Source organism: Uloborus diversus, chromosome 6 (assembly GCF_026930045.1).
Source record: "Uloborus diversus isolate 005 chromosome 6, Udiv.v.3.1, whole genome shotgun sequence".
Taxonomy (NCBI): domain Eukaryota; kingdom Metazoa; phylum Arthropoda; class Arachnida; order Araneae; family Uloboridae; genus Uloborus; species Uloborus diversus.
In genome coordinates, this window is record NC_072736.1 from 142493843 (window position 1) to 142515584 (window position 21742).

General features: G+C 31.5%; 1 protein-coding gene across 1 annotated transcript in view; it reads left to right on the forward strand.

Moving 5' to 3' along the window:
- The window catches only part of LOC129225016 (agrin-like), a 150149-nt gene that overhangs the window by 102963 nt on the left and 25444 nt on the right, over positions 1-21742 (forward strand). The window contains exons 11-19 of the mRNA XM_054859562.1: positions 1496-1639; positions 2266-2508; positions 2655-2828; positions 3984-4182; positions 5179-5391; positions 9519-9643; positions 12321-12428; positions 15397-15531; positions 18531-18786. Coding sequence (XP_054715537.1) covers positions 1496-1639; positions 2266-2508; positions 2655-2828; positions 3984-4182; positions 5179-5391; positions 9519-9643; positions 12321-12428; positions 15397-15531; positions 18531-18786 — 1597 coding nt within the window. The remainder of the gene's footprint in view (positions 1-1495; positions 1640-2265; positions 2509-2654; positions 2829-3983; positions 4183-5178; positions 5392-9518; positions 9644-12320; positions 12429-15396; positions 15532-18530; positions 18787-21742) is intronic.

Below are 21742 nucleotides of genomic sequence, written 5' to 3' on the forward strand. Positions count from 1 at the left end.
TTTACATATGAGGCAGTAAGAAGCAAACAGATTTAAGTGAACATTTTCAAGTTTTGAGTAAAACGCGTTTAAAGATGACATCCTAGGTAGGCTTTCATTGAATTTTTTTTCTAAATCATGCTCTATAGCAGCAACTAGGGGAGCTACTAGTACCATCTCTTGCCCCAAGACAGAGGAGAGGTTCACCTACCATGTGTACTGGTTGTCTCCAAATTTTTAATTTTGCCACTTACATCCCTTTGCTTCTCACTGCCTCATATGTAACAGCTTTGTTTTGCTTCTTTTGTTTACAATTAAACTTAGTAACAAAATTATTATTTTTATTTCATTCTTTTAATAAATATATGTATAGATATACTGCCGTGGGTAGGTAAATGGCAGGGGATTAACATTTTTCATTTTATTAATTATTGTCATCTAGTGTACTTTAGCTTTATTGAAAAACTTGCTTATTTGATTTCCGCTTAAAAAAAAGCACGAAAAACATCTGCTATTCTAACATTTCATCGTTGTAAGTTTGAATCCAAAACGCGTTTATTCAAATATCTCGAAAACACATTTCTGCAGATACTGCAGTTTGTTTACCTGCCAACGGCTGTATATAACTTCTAAAATGCGGGTTACACGTGGACAAAATATTTATTTTACAACAAATAATATTTCGCATTCAAAAACCAATATCAACTCCAGAAAAAATCCAGAAAAACAGGACTAGTTCACTGAAAATTCCATTATGCCTTTAGGAAAGAAACAGTAACGGATGAAAAGATTTGCATTAAAAATTTCTCTTAAGTTATCTCGGCTGTGCTGCTGATGCATATTAGATATAATAAAATATGCTAGCCCATTTAATTTTCGTAAATGTTCGTACTATCTCCAGATATTTTCCAAACATGTGTCAATTTCAGAAATTTTTTTATTTTCTGTATATAGACGTTTACAGCAACGAAGGCCAACTATTAATGACATAAACACATCTTTCGGCTATTTAAAAAAAATGAAGGTGCCCCAAACTGAATAAGTTGAATGTGCTGTCAAACGCTGCATTACAAAAAAAAAAAAAAAAAAATCCTGGTAACAAGCCAGCTATCTATTTCTAGCTTAAACTATTTTTAAATTTAGCCGGACATATTCAAAATAAATTTGCAAATTAGCTGTCTGCTCAATCATGTAGGAAAATCATGACATTTTTTGATTCTAAAAAGGAAAGCATGTGTGATGAAAAGAATATTTCACATGGGAAGATATACGTCATTCCTTTATACGCCATATACTCAGCGTGGAAGTTTAAGAATCCAAATTAGGATTTTTTTTTTCTAATTATATTTATACATATACATTTCCCATGGTTTAACTTTCGATGAATATAGAGAACATTTTGCTCAATAGTATTAGTATCTTTTTTTTTCATGCAGTTTACAATTCCGTTTTTTATTCAATTGCATTTTATATTTTTGATTTTATCAATAATATTAGTATTATCTTTTTTTATTAGCGTGCGACTGCAATATGCAAGGCTCTGCTAGAGACGATTGCGAGCAAATGACTGGTAGGTGCGTTTGCAAACATGCTATTTTGGGCATGAAATGTGACATATGTCCGGAAGGAACAGTTTTAGGTGATGACGGATGTATGGATGGTAAGTAATTTGTTTTCTCAGTGTAGTAAGAAGTATTGATTTTGATTTTGCTTATTTCAGGAGATGGAATTGTTTTCATAATATATCAAAACCAACTAAAGAACTTGAAGGTTCAGCGCTTCATTTTCTTTATGAGGATTAACTATATAAATTTAAAAATGTTTCGAAATAGTGAAATAGTTTTCGCTCAAATAATGTGCAGTAAAAATATTACATATAGCTGACGTTTCTGAAATGAATTAACAATATTGAAATAAGAACAGTAATATTTTATATTGTTTTCTTTTTAAATAAAAGTTTGACGTTTTTTTTAGTTGTTAAATAAAATTTTATCAAAAGAATATAGTTTCATTGTTTCTTTTTTCCTGTTTTCTGTTTTTCTTTCTTTTGGGTGAGGTAGCTACAAAAATACTAACATTAAAATTTTGTAGTAATCAAAATTTTCACTAGTATTGTTTTATTTTCTTATCTTTTATTTTCATATCAAATCAGAAATTCTCTCGCAAAAGGAAAATGTACAGACTTTACTTTATTTAAAAGCAAAGAACATGAAAAACGTATAAGACTAAGAATATCTTATACATTCTTTAACTACTTTAAGTGCATCTATACACTTTCCTCTCCAGAATCTTTAGCGCAGTCATATCCGGGACCGTGCAGTCAACTTTACTGCAAATTTGGAGCTGTGTGCCGCGAATATGGTAGCAGGTCTCAATGTTTCTGCGAAGTTAGATGCCCACGAGTGAAGACACCAAGTCCAGTTTGTGGATCGGATGGAAACACCTATGCAACAGGCTGCCAAATGAACGTATTCAGCTGCCGTTACCAGAAACCAATTACGATGTCGCAACAGGGTCCTTGCAAACCGGGTACGTAAATAATTCAATTCAGTTCCTAGTACTGGTGCTAAGATATTTGTAGTTGATATAACTTAAAATGCATTTAGATGTTACATGGACTGAGTAAAAATGATCTTTCAAAAATATCTTAAAATGCTTTTACTTACGTTTCATAGGTGGTATAATCATTGGTGCAGAGGAAGTTTCACCAACAGCTGGTCCTGTCAGAAGATCAACAGTGCAGAAAACAACTATGGATCAGTTTGAATCAAAATCAACAAGGGATGTCAGCCACTCAGAGCAGTTCTACCTTAGTACGGGACCAACAACTTCCAAACCATCAATCCATGGTAAGTGCTACAAAGGAAAAATATATATATATATATAAATGTTTATTATAGTTATCTGAGAACAACTTCAAAAACGGCATTTTGCTTTTAATTCTTCAAACAATAAGTTTTCTTTATGAGGTCATTGTATTTTTAAGTAAGAAAGAAAAAAGAGCGTGATATTTTCCAAGAGTTCACCTTTGCAACACACTTCGTTAAATAAACAGTTTAAAACGGTCATCAACGTTATGATAACCATTTAGAACGTAATAAAACCTTTAATTGTTACGTGTTCTACCTGGGTTATTACATTCTAAGTATCGTAAATATCTAGGTCAGGCAGAATCTGTAATTTTGGATTCCGTCAGGTTTTGCCTTAACATTTCCGCAGAATATTTTACGTCCTGAATTCTCCACAATATCACAAGTTCCACAATCCACCAAGGGGTTGGCGAAATATTTGTTACAAGTTTCGGGGTTGCTTGAGTTTCGCCGAGTTTTGAACTCAGGAATTATCTTAATGTATACGGTTTTGTGTTTGAAATAGCAACCAAGTTGTAAGATCTTGCAATAAAATATGTTCCGATTTTTTAAAATTATCTTGAAAACTATCAGGAAGTGCACTAAAAATGTTTTAAATTTTCAAAAAAAAAAAAAATCAATAGATTTGATAACATTTTCTTTTTATTTTTAACCTACGAAAGTATTTGAAACGTTGCATAAACAATTTATTTGAAACAAATATTTTTGAGAAAACAGCAAAAGTATTGTATGGAAACGCTCTCCAAAGGCTTTGTGGGAAAAAGTTGAGCTTTTCTTACTATTAATTCCATGTAAAAAATGTACGTCTGTCTAGGTGGTTATTTTTTTTCTTTTTTCTTTTTTTTTTGTAAAAGACACTGTAATTAGATCGAAGTGATAAGACCTTATATATTATTAGACGATTACAAGAAGACTACTAGGACGAATAGGGAATTAATGTAAAATTTTGCATTTTATCAACTCTCTTTGCCACCTCCTTCTTTTTACACCAATAAATCATGTTACTTTAATTTAATTGTTTTTTAAACTAAAGTTTGAGTATCTAACACTTATAAATGACTTCTTTCGCCTTTTTTCAGGTATAAATTACAATATGATTATTTGACTTAACTATGTAAATCATTTTTATTTCAGAAGTTCCTGTAGAAATTCCAGCCTTTTCCGGAGGATCATATTTAGAGCTGCCCAAACTCCAAGCTTATACTCGCCTTTCTCTCGAGTTGGAGTTTAGATCTTTTAGTAGCAATGGAATAATTTTATACAACGGCCAAACATCATCCGGCGCGGGAGACTTTGTATCGATTGCTGTAAAAGATGGATTTATTGAATTCAGGTAGATATCTACAGAAATTTGATATTTTTTGCCAGTATAGGAAAATTGAAAACTCAAAATTTCTGTTCAAACATAAACTAAAGAAAAACATCTAGATTACATTTTATTGGAAAAGAAATTGCGAAAGATTTTTTTATGCATTACATGAAAAAAAAGTGATGTAATATGTACAAAATAAATAAATACATAAATTTATTAAATTATAAAAAAATGATTTGCGAATAGGATTGTTTCAGCTATACATTTGGAATCGAGAAAAAAGTTTTTTTTTTTTTTTTGGTAGAATTCCAAAAATTAATCCTATACTTAAAACAATGAAAAAATTTAAAATAAAACAAATGAATTAATTTTATTTAAAAATATATATCTTGATTCAACACTATTATCGAATATTAAAAATATTTTTAAAACCTTCGAAGCGGTATATCTAGGTTAGAGATTTTTAAACTCGTGTTTTTCCACAATTTAACGAATGATGTTCATAGCATTCTGGTTAGGAATACGAGAACAAAAATTAAAACGTTCCTTTCTGCAACATTGTCCTTGATACACGATTTTAAGTGTAAAGTTTTTGTAAAGTATATTAATGCATCCTTAACAGTATTCGGATTGTTAGGTTATGTTTAAATTTTAAAGCACAAATTCAGTATCAATTATTAGAACAAAAAGAATTTTTAGCCATCAAATATAAATACGTTTTAATTTAAAAAAAAATACAAGCACCAATATCCAAATTACTATTTAAATAATTAAAAAAATAAAAGATATAAAAATTACAAATTAAAAAAACGGCAAAACTTAATGTGCTACTGTTTTAATATAAAAAGGGAAAAAATGATCGAAACATTGCCATTGAGTTTAAACTTCTAAGAGCATAAAACTAAATATTTTAACCATAATTATATCGGCTACTATTTTTTAAATTACAAAATATTTTTCAACACACAATCATTAGAAAATTATAATTTTTTTTTGTTTGTTGTTTCATGATTGTAGGTATAATCTTGGAAGTGGACCTGTTGTGTTAAAATCCCCTCATCGCTTGCAGGCTGGAAAGTTTCACAGACTTGTAGCTAAACGTTACCTTCGAGATGGTGTTCTGACACTGGATGGTCAAGAAGACGTTGCTGGTCATAGTGATGGTTCCCTAAAGTCACTGGATTTAGCAGAAAACATGTTTTTAGGATATATACCGAGCGAAAACAAAGGGTAATTTTTTTCTTTTCTCAGTAGGAGACAGCACAAAATACACAAAAAAAACTGGGGTGCTCAACCGTTTTTTACTCGAGAGCTGATCCATATGCTGTCCAACCACGGATTGTATGGAATTGGCAAATGTCCAGTTAAGACAAGCCTATCTGAACGAGGGTGGAAAAGTCAAAATTTAATGCGCGTGTTCCCGCTCACATAAATGAGACTGCTTAATTTAGAGGATAACATACATCTGCAACCCCCCCCCCCCGCTGACATCCCTGAAAACAAATAGATGCGTCCATTTCCACCTGTAAACCGGATGTTTGCCTTTCCATACAATCCATGTTAGGACAGTAACAAGATGAATCTCGCTGTTCAGAACACATGAAAAAGTAAAATATATTTAAATTGTTTTTCGTAGATTACATGTTATAACTCGGAAAAGGAAAAAAAACATTTCAAGCCCCCCCCAGGAACTGTTTTTATTACTACATCTTTATTTTATTTCTGATATGAAGCTTCTACATGTTTTTTAGAAACAAATATCTAACGAGTTAGCTTCAAATGTGATATAATCATTCGCAATATCGAATGAAGATGTTTTTGAAGGTTCCATTGTATATATTTTCTATTGGAAATATTAAACACAACAACGGGTCAGATAAATCGGCTTCGAGGGCCGTAGGTTTGACACCGTTACATAACTCATTCAGAAATAATAACAATGTGCTTTAAGAAGTAATGGTATAATATATCGTTTTTGCAAAATATGCATTTGGAAAATCGCATCAGAAATAAGCAATCTCACGTTATTGAGCAAAGAAAAAAAAAGACTGAAAAAAAATAGCAATAAAATAAAAAATGGTTCTAAAAATCTTAGTAATTCAGTTGTATTGTATGGAAGTGGAGTCCGTGTTCCTCATAAAATGTGTACAAGGATACAAGGATGTACCATCTTCGGAGTCTATGTTGGGTGTTTTGTGCAAAACGTGATACCATCCTTACTGCGGAATCACCCCAAACGGTAAATATATTTTTCTTATGGTATTATATCGGCAGATATAATATACCAGACAGAACTCTTAAAATAAGTAAAAATTCATGAAACTAGAGATTAATAAAGTGAAATTTTAACTGCTTTATTGATCATGTTTATTATTTTTTCCGGTAAATATATTCGTATGTATTTAAACTAAACTTTTAAGAGTAAAGTGAACTTTCATTTCAATATATTAATCCTGTTTCGCACTAAAATCAAAATTGATGTAACTTAGTTCGTAATGCATTACTTTCAAAAAAAAAAAAAGTTTTGAAAGCAGATTCATAATTCATATAAAATGACTAGCAAAAACTAAATTCATTTTTTAGGTTTAAAAAGTAAAGTTAAATAGTGGGCGAGTAGAAGATTTTTAGGACAAAGACGACAAATTCCCAATTACGACATGAACAAAGTTTGAAAATTTTCTTTTGATGCTTATATTGTATTTTTTTCTTAATAATTTAAAGTTATTTGAAGACAATTTTTTTGTTATGAACTAGGTAAACTTTTGCATTGGAGTAAGTTATGCCATATATCTGACCCATTATCCCATTACTAGAAAATCGCCGGTCAAGATATCACGGGTGAAAATTGCTTCTACATTTAAATGAAACCCCTGCCTATATGGTGATATTTTGATACTTGAAATTTTAACCCTTTTCTGTGAAAGTAAATATATAATTTTTTGCGAATTGTTTTTTATTTCCGCATACACATAGATATTATTTTATTTCACAAACAATAATGTGTGGTTATAAAAAGGTTACTTCCTAGAGTCGAATCTATTGTCTATCTGCACGGGACACTCTTGGCAAGTCTGGTACTCTGTTTATTTATCATTTCACGTACTTATTTAATATGTAAAAGTTTCCTGACGGGGCTTCTGATAATTTGTTTCAGTTTATTTTCTTATTCATATTATTTAACATACAAAAAATGTCATTCGAATATCATTCTTGTAAGGGTTTTAGAGAAACATTTCTTTCTCTGTCATAACTTGTTCTCAAATATTTTTAAAATATGTCGTATTTTTTTAAAGAAAACAAAGCACCATAAAATAATTTAATACTTAAAGGAAAAATACTTAAGGTTTTGTTATCGTAAAAACCTCCGCAAAGATAACCAAACTTGTGTGAAAACAAACGGAAAAATAAACCTGTTTCTTTTTAAGCTATCTAAAACAATAGATTTTTCTTTTTAACTTTCTTCAAAAATCTCAAAAACTTATATATATTTTTCAGTTATATTTGTTTTTCCAAATCAAAACAATTCTCTTTTATGAAACTGTTTCTACTTTATTTGCTCTCGCTCTTTCCTGCAACCATTTGCTAAATTACATCAGTCTTTCCTTTCTAAGGTTCTTTTTTAATAATCTACGTTCTCACGTTTTGCCATTTGCACTCATTTCCTTTTCCTTCCAAGATATTTCTTTTTTTCCCCCTTTTTCTTTATGTTTTGTGTTTTAATATTATCTGATAAAGTCGACGTAAATTACATTGTTACACTGTTACAACTTTGTCTTAACAACTGTTGCAGCTTATTATTTCTCCCATTTTTTTTTATAACGCTTGTTGCTCAGTGCTTTTGTTTTTGCTTATAACAGATTTAAAAGCATATTAGTAATTTCTGTTTTATTTAATAAAGTTACTTGCATTTTTTTTCCCTTTATGATTTTGCAAGTCAGTTCAATTTCTTTTATTTTATGTTTTTTAAACCGCCTCGGATCAGAAAATCCCCTTTCTTTTTTTTTTTATGATGTCATACTTTTTAGTAAACCGCAAAGTTCAAAACATCTTTTGTTTGCCTAATGTTTAACCGATTGGATGCGGTCCTGAAGACAGCTTTTTTTTTTTTTTTGATCTAGAGCAGAAGCCGATCAATTCCTAGTCCAGCACCCCCTAAACTTTTGACCCACTTAGAGTATAACAGGAAATATCCAACGTTGTTTAGCACAAATAAACAGATTTCAGAATACACGTGTTTCGAGGTTTCAAGGAACCCCTTTTTCAATTCAAAGGTGTGAGCTTCTAGATGTAAAGACACCCAGTAAAAGCAATGAAAATGGACAGCAGACAGTTTAAATATCAAAATAAGCAATAACAAAAGCAAAAACAAGACCAAACGGAACTCAAAGTCAAGCGGTTTCATTTTGACAGCAACATATATATTAAGGGTCTTTTTACTGAAATTATTTGCTTAACGGTTTTCTCTGGGAGGGAATCATGCAATAAATCTTGACTTTGAGTTCCGTTTGGTCTTGTTTTTGCTTTTGGTATTGCTTATTTTGATATTTAAACTGTCTGCTGTCCATTTTCATTGCTTTTACTGGGTGTCTTTACATCTAGAAGCTCACACCTTTGAATTGAAAAAGGGGTTCCTTGAAACCTCGAAACACGTGTATTCTGAAATCTGTTTATTTGTGCTAAACAACGTTGGATATTTCCTGTTATTCCTCGGCACAAATGTATTTATTTATTGCTTAATCCACTTAGAGTACTTTGTGATCATGACATATTTAACGTGGCCCCCTCACCATAATAAACATGGAAGTCCTCTGACCGGCGGTGATTGAACCTGGGACCCTTTACGAGCCCGATTTCCTTACCGATCAACACGGCTTAGCCGCTCTTAATAGCAAAATAGGTAAAATACGTTCATTTTTATTATATTAGTCGAAGATTCTATGGATGCAAGTTCTGCTTCATGTTTTTTCAGCGGAACGTTTCCTGTATTTTTCTAACCGAAATTGCAAGGATTTATTATTTTTTTCCGTTGATTCCAATTTGTTTTATCGACATCAGAAAGCAAAACAAAAATTTATTTTGGTTTGAAAAAACTGTCCCACACGTACATTACTGCAAAATAGAGCAAAATCATAAACAAGAATGGCAATTGATGTGCGGTTATTTTCAGTCAATTCAGCATGAATTAAGTTATTATGCGTAAGAAGATATAGTATATTATTATAATATATATTAGATAGACATCAGTACTTATAGGTATCACCTTTTTCCATTTTTTGCTAACATTTTATAGAATAAAAAATCAAATAAATTGATTAATTCTTATTTTAAAAATGAAGTAAGACCTATTTCTTTTTTAGAATTTTTGAAAATATTGGCACATCTAGAGGTTTGATTGGATGCATTCGGCGATTAAGAGTTGGCCAATCAGATGTTAATCTAACTTATCCTATATCAAAAGACATCATTCGAGGACAAAATATTCGTAAGTATACACATAACATCATACTCAAATATATTAATTTACTTCTTTGAACGAAGAACTTTTCTGCTTTTGAGAAAAATTTAATACTTAACTAGATAAAATATTAGGCAGCGTTAAATTCTTAATAAAAAAATTCTCGATTCAATTTCTGTAATGTATTTTTTGTCATTAAAAAAAAGTTAAATTTTAATATACACTTTTCCGTATAGCCACTTTATTCTTTAATGGAATGTGTCTTTCGCGCAAAACTGCAGTTTCTATTTTTAGCAAGTGATCTACAATTTAATTTGATGTATTTTCAGAAACTGAATTGGAGTATGTTATTTTAACGGGTAGAAAAGGACATTTTCTAAAAAAAGAGCGAACTGTTCACTAAAAACAAAAAAAAATACATATGTATTTACGGATGCGTGCTATTACGGTGACGCAAAAAAAAATATAATGCTTTCATTTCAAAAGAACATTCGTTGAATTAAGGGGGTCCGGGACCATTTTTGAATTTTTTTTAATAAAATAGTTTAGAGTTTTGAATTGTTTTGCTCTGATTCACCATCTATTTAATAAGCAAAATCATAAAATAAATATATATTTTTTAATTTAAATTTAATTTGGTTAAAAAATGGGGCTGTTTAAATCGCTATAACTCAAAATATTCATAGTAAATTTTCAATTTTTGTTCAAAAAAATGCACAAATATCCAAGTTTTAGCTTTTATACGGCAATTTAAAAAAGTATTACTTAAATGAAAACTAGAAAGTAATTGGAGAACAATTTCGAAAAATTTGAAGATACACACATGTTTGTGAAAATTACAACATGAAGGACTCATTGGAAAGAAATAAAATTTATTGCACTTATTACTCATAGTGCGCAAATAAACGGTCGAAATTGCAGATCAATGAAATGAAATTGACAGACGTAAATTAATATTGAATGTAGCTACATCGAGCAGCTATGAGAGCCTGTATACGTTTTGGCATCGAGTCATAGAAGTGCAGAATGTTACGGTGGGGAATAGCATCCCATATGGCATAAATCGGAAGCCTAAGTTCATCTGTACTGGCTGTCGGACAAAACACATGGGCGAGTCTCCGACCAATGACACCCGAGACATTCTCAATGGGCGTCATATCCGGAGAACGGGCAGGCCGGGAGTAGCAAAACCTGCCGTGCACCGAAGTAGACATGTACGTTACGTGCGACATGTGGACGCGCATTGTCCTGCTGAAACACTGCACCGGGAATGCTCTAAAGAAAGGGTAGTACCTTGTGCATTCCAGCGTTAATGAAATAGCAATCGCTATTGAGGTTACCCGTAATTCGGAGTAGATAGGACTGCCCTTGCTTTTCAATAGCGCTGCAGACCATGACGCCTGACGGTATACCAGTATGACGTCGGATTGCACACTCTGGGAAGTGACGTACCCATGTGTAACGCCTGATGCGTACACGTCCATCGTTTTAGAGCAGATTAGGTCTGGACTCATCCGAGAAGACGACATGTTGCTAGTCCGCATGTCATTGGGCTTGTGGTGTGCGCATTGATGCCGAAAGCAACGCCGGTTGAGGGCGAACGTATTCCTGTATAGGGGAATGCTTGCATGCAGGTTCTGGCTCAGCAGACGGCGACGAACCGTGGATGCTGTAAGTGTGATACATGTAGCCATATTCCAACGTTGTGCTAGGTACGAGAGGACGCTTACCGATCCATCACAGATAGGTGAGTGAGGTGTCGATAATCCCGTGGCGTCGTTTGGTTGCGTGGGCTGGTGCAACCCCTTCGGTTGATTTCCTCGTCTTCTGTCCATCTTTTACAAATACGCATCTCAGTTGAGACATTACGCTCTGCGTTTTGGACGAGGCATATTGAGTGCTAGAGAAACATCTCCCATTGAAAGATAATCATACACTGATTTCGAAAAAACATTTATAGCCCTTTATAAACAGTGTCTGCGCCGCACTTCAGAGGGCGTTTCTCGTTCCACGCATGCACGACGATTCTGTAATTCTAATCATTTGCATATCTTATCCTGCTATACATTTCCTGTAAATTTCGTTTCATTTGCATAATTCCTCCTTTGTGTTGCAATTTGCACGAACAAGAGGATACTTTTTTTCCTGTAAATCATTTTTTTTTTTTTTTTTTGCAGCAGTTTTTTTTTTTTTTCTAATTCGCCGAGTAAAAATTAAAGTAAATTGTTTGAAAAATATATGTTCCAAATTTCATTATTTTTTCTTTAGCAGTTCTTGACTTATAAAAGTTTGAATGCAAAAAATTGGAAAAAAAATGCATCAAGGAGAAAAACGCGTTAAAAGTTTTAAAGTTAAATATCGTGTTAATTAAATATATATGTATATATTTGCAATAAAAATAGTTACATCTTTCACTCTAAGATAAAAACAATATTCAGACGTCCTTTTAAGCGGCAAAAAAAAGGAAATGTTTTTAAAATGATTTTTTAAAAAAATGCAAAATTTGATGATTTTCGTGTACCGAACCCCCTTAAACAGTAACAGAACCACTCAAAATATATCTTATGAAAAACTCTATTTTCCATATCTTATTTTAGATATTTACAATTCCTCGAAATATATATGTATATTTTTGTAGTACATTTCAACTTGTACCAAGTATTTTTCTCTTCAAAAATTTACTTTCAACTCATTATTATTACAGGCGAGTGTCATGGAAAGCCTTGTAATACTTTGCCTTGCAGAAATGGAGGAACTTGCATACCAAAAGACAATGACACATTTAAGTGCCTATGCGCGGAAGGATTTTCAGGTACGAAATGCTTTTAGATTTCTTCAAAAAAAAGAAATGCTTTTAGACATTGTTTTAGCTTTTAGAAGAATAAAAAAGTTTTAAAAGTACGAAACGCTTTTAGAATTTTTAGATTAGTTTTTATTTCCAAAGTAATTTTTTGCAACATTTAAATTTTGGAAAAGAAAAACGTTGTCAAAAAATGTCATTATAAATCTGAAAATATGTTTCAATATAGTTATCAAAAAAATCTGTTTTAAATATTAAATTTTAAAGACAATTTTTCAAACTAATAATTTTTCTGCGCAGGAATTATGTTATGCCTCTAAAATATCTTTACACGTATAAAGTAAAAGTGTCATAAATCCGGGTAAATAAAATTATTTTTGGGTACAGTTAAAGTTATGTTTTTAAAAAGTTAGCAAGCGAGTATGAATTGACATATTTGTATTAATGCTCCATAAAAGAGTAAGCATTATAAACTTTGAGTTATATAATGCTGCAGAAGGGAATTTATTAATGTGATTTGAAAAGAGCGTTCATTATACACTCCTGTTTGTGAAATTTGCAACACTAAGAAGGACTTACGCGAGTGAGCTGAAAATTGCAGGAAATGTAAAGTAGGGCATGATAAGCAAATGATAAGAATTGCAGACCGGTAGCGCATGCGTATGCTGAGCAGCGCCCCCTGAACGGCAAATCGAACCGAATATAAATAGACGACTGTAGCGAGGCGTGTATGATTATCGGTGTTTATATGCTAGAGTAAACGTTAACTGAATCTTTACTATGCCTCTTCGAGGAAAGAAAGCGAAGTTTGAGCAAATTTCGGAGTTTGAACGGGGCAGAATCGTCGGCCTTTGTGAAGCTGAATTGTCTTCTCGTGCAGTAGCTGCTCGTGCGCAGCGTAACAGCATCACAATCATGCGTGTTTGGAAGCAGTGGACGAACGAGGGTCGGACAGCTTGGAAATCCGGGAGTGGACCCCGAAATGTAACGTCAGCTCTCGACCTGGTGCGTATGGCGCTTATCCGCGCGCAAGGATTCCTTTATACAGGATTCCTCTTACGCAATACCATTGCCGTCTGCTGCTACAATGGGACAATGTGCATAGAAGCTGGCGTGCGGATTGGCAACAGGTCGTCTTTTCTGACGAATTCAGCTTCAATTTGTGGCACCATGATGGCCAAATTCATGTCAGGTGCTATGCCGGTGAACAGCACATTCCGGAGTGCATTTTCGAACGCCACAGTGGACTAACACCCGGAATTATATTCTGAGGTGCCATAGCATATCATGGACGTTCACAATTGCTACGAATTGTGCAATTTGAACAGTTCCTGATACATAAACGAAGTTTTACAGCCCCAAGCTATTCCTTTCCTGCAAGGATTGCCAGGGGCTGTATTCCAGCAGGATAATGCCCGTCCACATGTCGCCAGGATTCTGAAATTCTACCTTGATTCGCAGCAGGTACAGCTTCTTCCTTGGACTGCATGTTCCCCAGATATGTCACCGATTGAACATGTGTGTGATTTCGTTGGGCGGCGTCTCGCTCGTGATCCTCGTCCTGTTGCTTCGACAAACGAACTTTTGTTGCTCATACAAACAATATGGAATACTCTTCCGCAGGCAGATATTCAAACTTTGTTTCACTCCATGCCGAGTCGTGTAACAGCTCTTATTGCGGCGCGTGGTGGTCACACAAAATACTAATTTCTATCTCTTTTTATTGTTTGTTTGGTTTGAAAATATGATCATTTATTTGTACCATTACCACTCAACTGTGTATTAAAATTTCATTCAACTATGATGATTCCTTCATGGTGTTGCAATTTTTACAAACATTTAACCGATATTCGGAATTTTTTGTCCTCGATAATAGAAAAGTGTCCCATAATCGTTAAATAAATAAACTAAAAAGCAATAAAAGAAATAAAATAAAGTCAGATATTGTACCATATTATTTTAATTGGTTGCAAGACATTTCCCACGAGTGGAAATCAGTTATCGGAGTTGTTCATTTTTTGTGCTTTTCAAAAATTGGGTTTGGGGTTTATTTTCTCTGTATTCCGTGCCGTTGTATGTGCTGCTGATGGCGTCTAAGTGCTTGTCAATGCGTTCAGACTGCCTCGATTTACTGTTTGCTTATTTCATAAGTTATCTGTAGCGAGCTTGTGTGAGAGTGTGGTTTTTACCTTTTTTTGAGGGTCTTAGGAAAGGCTGTGACTTTTTTGCATGATACATATACAAAAAATACGATTTATGTATGGTGAGAGGGTTCCGCGATTATGTCGCACATTACGCCGAATACTATGGAGCTAGCGTTGACCTTTTGCTCGGCAGCCACTCAGTACGTAAAGGCATGTATTTTAAAGCTGGCTCATTTCTTATGCGAGTTAAAATAAATTTACATACCAAATCTCTTTTTTCGTGGAATATCTGTACGTGATCTGTATATCCGAAAATGTTGCTGCTTTTCGCCATTTGTTTAAGCTTTTTTTTTCTCAATTTCAAACTCTTCTAGTAGTTATTGGTTTTTGTGAGCAACTTCGTCATGAGGGCAAAAATGTGGGCGACGACGGTTGTATAAGTAATTGTTAAAATGTTTTTCAGTTGTTGCGCCACTTCGACTTATACTAACTAAGCTGTACTGTATAATTTAAAAATTGGTTGAAGATGAGCAGCAGCAAACTTCGCATTATGCGCCATATGGGAAAAAATGCACCAGCTGCCAGGTTTGAACTGTGCATTCGTGTTATCAAAATTAAAAAAAAAGTCCTTTTATATTCCTTCGCTTCTCACTGCCTTAGATTTCATCCCCTTTATATGGTTAAATGCAATATCACTTATTTTTCTTTTCCTAAAGCATGTGTGTGCATTACAATTATTTAAATTAAAAGGTTAAGCTCTCAAAATGGTTTATTCAATAAATGCACAGTGGTTTTGCAGTAACAGCAATTAAAAAAAAACTCTGCTTCCTTTCCAGGAGACACGTGTGAAAAATCTGAAGATCCGTGCGCCAGCTTTCCGTGTGCTAATGGCGCAACTTGCATATCTTTACCTGAACAAGATTTTACTTGTTCTTGCGATAAGGGCTACAGTGGAAGATTTTGTGAACACAGTAAGTAAAAGCTGAATTTTTAAAATTTGATCTGCTAATCATTATACCATTCTTTACTTATATATGTCAATATTTATTTAATATAAATGTAGAAAATCATTTTCATCTGAGTGATTTCATACAACATGCAGTTCAAAGCTATTGATGAAACTAATTGAACAGTCTACAAGTATTTATTTATTTATTTTAACGGTTCCTAATGCTTACAATGAAAATAAACACAAAAATCTCTTTGTGTCACCTTGTATTGCATTATGTTTTCGGGAAGAACGTAGAAATTTTAGTAAATTAACGTTCTAATGACTTGAGCTTATTGAAAAGTAACTAAACAAAAAAGCTGGAATTAAAAGAAGATGACGTTCAAAATTTAAACTAGTGAGAAGCAAAATAAAAACAGATATTATTAAAATTAAATTATTTCAAAAATAGTAGTTTTGAGTTGTGCTATTAGTCACCCAATTCCCATCATTATTATTATTTTTAATTTTAAATTATCATTTGTTTTTTGTTCGGGTTGATATAGATGTTACAGTTTTAACGAGATTTAATAAAACGCTTTGTTCAATGAAATATCAGCGATACTATTGATTGTGTTCTTCAATGTTTTTTTACCTCAAGAACCCTCAAATTACGCTGTGATTTCAATACGTTTTGTAGTATAATACGCAATTCAAACTACTATACTTTTTAAAAAGAGGAAACTGTTTAAATTGATTTGAATATAAAACTCGTCGCAAAATAAAATATGGTTGCGGAATGTATTATTTCATGAGCTACGCTCTTATTTTGTTAAAAATACTTTAAATATGTGGAGCATAAATAAAGTACATTTACAGTTGAAATCTCTAAACATGACCAATGAAAATTCGAAATTATGGCTAAAACAAAAAATTTGATCATTAAGTTGAGTTTGCTATTTAGTTGCATTTATAATATCACGCATAGTGCGTGTAATAAAAAAAAACTTTCAGTTCAAGCGAATGAAACTATTTTATACCTTCATTGAAAATGTTTCACTTGATTAAATACTGTAATTTTCATTTCCAGAAATTATTCATCATTCGGAGGTGGTTGTGAAAGACTTTTTATGTATCATGGAGAAAATAAAATCAAGTGCATACACTAGCTTACCTGCGGATATTTCCCTTTGCTTGGAGTTTAAACTATTTATCTTTCTTTGTAGATTACAACATGTCTCTCAATTTATGATTACTACCTTTCTATTCGCATGTTTTCAAAAGCATTTCTTTTTATCAATTCAAATTTTCTAAATACATTACTAATTAGATTAAATGCGTGGATTAGCAATAATCAGTAGTAGTAATTATTTTCAAAATATAGAAACAATACAACCTCGTTCATCCGGACTAACTGGGACCAAGCGCAATCCGGCTAAACAAAAATCTGCATAATCCGGGAAATCAGCAAAACAAATTCTTAAAAAATCAGACGTTACTGCTAAAAACAATGCTTGTTTCCCGCAAACACTGTCGGACTGACGCTTCAACAGCGTCATTTGCTTTTCAGCTTACTATAATTTATTGTGCGATCTGTGCAAGAGTTTTACATTCAATCAAAATAAAAAAGAAATAATTGGCGTATTTATACTCCCGTTCTTGCTATCATAATTACAAAGAATTCATTGATTTAATATTTCGAATTTTGCACGTTTGATCCGGATAAAACGGAAGTCCGGATAAACAGAGGCCGAATAATCGTTGTTATGTTGTGAATATTTTTTTCACACTACCAACCACGGTTATTACAAAAAAATGACTAATACGAACAGTTTCACGGATTTTTGACGGTTCTTATTAAGTGAGTTACAGTGTGTTTTTACTAACTGGAAAACGGTATCCCAAATAACATATTACATTTGTTAAACTCGACCCACAATTTTATAAAGCTGCCTGTTTAAATGCATTTTAACTTAAATTTATAAAGGAAGATTTATCTTGAGAGACTAAAATTATGTCTATTTTGAAGAGAGATGATTTTTATTTTATAGTACAACATTATAGTTTACTTTTCTTACAGCAAAGATTAATTTAATGTAATTTCCCGAGAAAAGACTATTTATGAGCGACTTAAATTATATAAACCTTTCAAAAAGAGAGAGTTTTAATTTTGTAATACAACATTTAGCTTTTATTTACTGAAACAATTATTTAATTTCATGAGATAAGATTATTTATGAGAGACTAAAATTATATCTCTCTTTTAAAGGGAGAGATAATTTTAATTTTATAGTATAGCATTATGAATATAATTTACTACTTTTATTTATAGAAACGGTTAATTTAATTCCATGAAAGAAGCTTATTTATGAGAGACAAAAATTATATCTCTCTTTTAAAGATTGAAGTAATTTTAATTTTTGATGCAGCATTGTAATTGTAATTTACTTTTATTTAGAGAAAGGATTAATTTACTTTTATATGAGCAACATTAAAATATCAATTTACTTTTATTTATAGAAACGATTTATTTACTTTCATATAAGCAACATTTCAATAAAATTTAATTTTATTCAGCGAAATGATTTATTTACTTTCATATGAGCAACATTTAAATAATAATTTACTTTTATTTAGAGAAACGATTTACTTTCTTTCATATGAGCAACATTATAATAATTATTTAATTTTATTTAGAGAAACGGTTTATTTACTTTCATATGAGCAACATTTAAATAATGATTTACTTTTATTTAGAGAAACGGTTTATTTTCTTTCCAATACGCAACATTTCAATAATAATTTACTTTTATTTAGAAAAAAGATTTATTTTCATTCATATGAGCAACATTTCAATAATAATTTACTTTTATTTTGAAAAACGATTTATTTCCTTTCATATGAGCAACATTTTAATAATAATTTAATTTTATTTAGAGAAACAATATATTTACTTTCATGTGAGCAAAAGTTTAATAATAATTTACTTTCATTAAGAGAAACGTCTTTAAAATGTGTGACATTTTCTTTTTCCTAATCAAGAGCCATCAAAACCAGTGGTAATCGAAGAAGTCTACATCCCAGATTTAGACGGCAGCGCTTTTCTAGAGCTTCCAACTCTCCCGAATGTCGGACAGGAGTTTATCATCGAGCTCTGGTTTTTGTCAAGAGACGGAAACGGAGTGCTTCTCTACAATGGGCAGGAATCTCTAGGCAGAGGAGATTTCGTCGCCCTCAATCTCGTGGATCGATATGTGCAGTTCCTCTACGACCTTGGGAGTGGGATTGCTAACATCACGTGCGTAAATTTGCTCTCGATTTATTCTCTTAATAACGCCAGAGGGCAATCTTTGCTCTAAATAAAGCCCTTTGTTTTCAAAATTCATTGCTTTATGCACTTGTAGCGTATTTGCTGACGTCGTAGCTTTTGTTTTCTCCCAATTAAATTTCTTAAAAGTTAAAAAACTTCGGAAGCAATTGAAAATATTTATATATTTCTCGACATGATAGATCTTTCTACTTCAATAGATGTTTCTACCAATAAATAAATAAATAAATAAATAAATAAAGTTGACTTGAAATTTTATTATTTAAAACCATTTGCCTAGAAGCGATAAATATCTTCTTTTCAATTTGATTGGAATTTCTTACAATCGAAAAAACTAATTTTAATTGTTTCCTAATCTAAAGTTATCAAGTCTTATTAATATCAATACAATTCTATTATTTTACAAACATCATTTCTAAAAAATAGAGTATATCTTTAATAGCAGATAACTAGTTAGAAGCAAAGAAATCCGTACATTTCTGTTTTAAAAATGTTTTGTTCTTCAAGTATGATATAAAATTGTGAACATTCATATTTGTCAAACATATATGTTGTTTAAATTATAAACTAAATATTTCATACATAAAATAAATAAATCGTTATGTATTGCTAAGCAAAAAAAAGAAAGAAAAAAAAACTTAAGCAAAACACCATTTTGCAAGTAATGCATGAAAGCAGCAAACTGCTGAAGACATTTTATGAATATCGTACCGTTAAAAGAAACATGCATAGGCTTAAGTTTTTTTTTTTTTTTTTTTTTTTTTTTTTTAAAGTATAAACTACTTGAATAGTTTTAATTATTTCGTTTCCCTTAGTCTCGTGGATATGTGTGCAGTTTCTCTAAGACTGTGTGTGTAGTATTGTTAACATTAGCTGCGACAAGTTGCTTTCGATTTACTCTCTCAATAACGCCAGAGAGCAAACTGCGCTCAAAATAAAGCCAAATAATAAATAAAAAATTTTGTTAAGGAAAATAATTATCTTACGCACTTTTTAGTATATTTAATGAGTGTGTCGGTTTTATTTTCTTCCACGTGAATTTTGGCAATGTTTAAAACTTTTGAAGAAATTAACAAACAAAAATAATAAAGCAAAGTAACAAAAGCGAAAAAATTATATAATGGAACGTTCCTGTAGATGTAACAGATGATTGTTGTATTTGAAACTTTGGAGCGTAAAAACAGATAAATTGAAGCGAATTTTTAACTCGTTTCAAAGTTCTATTAAGCTGAATAAAAAAAATTTAAATGCTCGCGAGCATTAAGGTGTCGTTTAAAGTTACTTATTCTTACTAACCGATCTGTATAAACCGATATACAGATGTACTACGTTGCAAATAACTTTAAGGGACCTCTAAAAGGTTTCCGAACTTTGAGGTGTCGTTTAAAGTTATTCTTATTAATACCCATATACAGATGAATTATGTTGTAGAGAACTTCAAGGGCTTTAAAATCTTGTTTCGTTTTAGTAGAATTTTAAAAATCGAATAGCTATTAGAAACGGGACTCAACATTTATTTCTTTAAATCGGATCTTTCGTTTTATTGGTTTTCGCTGTAATGAGCTTTTACTGTAATTAGATTTATATTTTCAAAAACAATCGTAGTTCAATAGTAAATAAGTGTTGAAAGATATATATATATATATATATATATATATATATATATATATATATATATATATATATATATATACAGACAAAGATCTCATTTTAAGAGCTACTATGATATAAACCTGAAACATCTCGTTTTGTTTACTAAATGTAGACTAAGTTATTTACTGTTAAAAATGTAAAGATAAATGCTAAAAACATAAAACTAAATAACCTATGAATGGCATTGTTGAAATGAGCAATCAGACAAAAAAAAAATCATTTTTATGTACGTAATACATGAAACACAGCAGTAAAATACAAAAGCAATTTTTTCTAATGAAGATCTATTTTTCCCGTCCACAACAAATATTCGTACGCTTAAATTTAAAATCAATTAGGCAATAATGTGAATGATGTTAACATTAATTTTGTATAAACTATTATTAATTTGTATATACATTAATTTGCATATACATGGCGTCCGAAAACTCGTTGACATATAATAAAAAGTCGATGTAAAGCAACAAATCGTTGTATGAAAATGCTGTTTGAGCAAAAATGCTTCATAAGTTCAAAGTTTTTTATAAAATCATATGCAATAAAATTTACAAGCAACGATAAAATTAAAAATTTAATAAACCCCGACTGAGTCGCAACTGTAGAATCAAGAGGGAAAATTGAAAATCCTCTTAAAAACCTTATATTACAAAAAATCAATGTCAAGTATTTCGTTTGTTATTATATAGAAACTGGCAACAGATAAAAATTTTAAAACATTGCGTTTTATTTCCTTGTCGGCCAACAATGAATTCGGTTATCAATCGTGTGAATAAATGCTTAGCCGCTATTAAAATATGTTTAAAAAGTGTTATAATTCGAATTCTATGAAATATGGAAGTTACATTCACATTCTATCAGACGCGGAAAAAAATTCTTTTTATTTTGGGATTAAATTTTAAAATTTTTGACTATGTTTCCACTGAAAAACTCGCGAAAAACCTTTTAGAGGTTTTTATTTAATATCTTCGTTAATTAATGTCATCCAAAGATACAACCTAGCTAAGAACACTCTCGATCAACTCTCCTTTCAAACAATTTTTTTTTTCAAAATTTGGTTCATTCGTTTAGGCGCTAAAATGCCACAAACAGACACACAGATACACAGACACGTCGAACTTATAGCCCCCTTCCTTTCTATGTCGGGGATTAAAAAGAAAAAGAAAGAAAAATAAACCACCATAATTATAAGTAATTTATATTGATGGCTGTATCGTCACAGAATGAAAACAGATAGATACTTACTGTAACGATACCGCGATTACAAATAGTTACA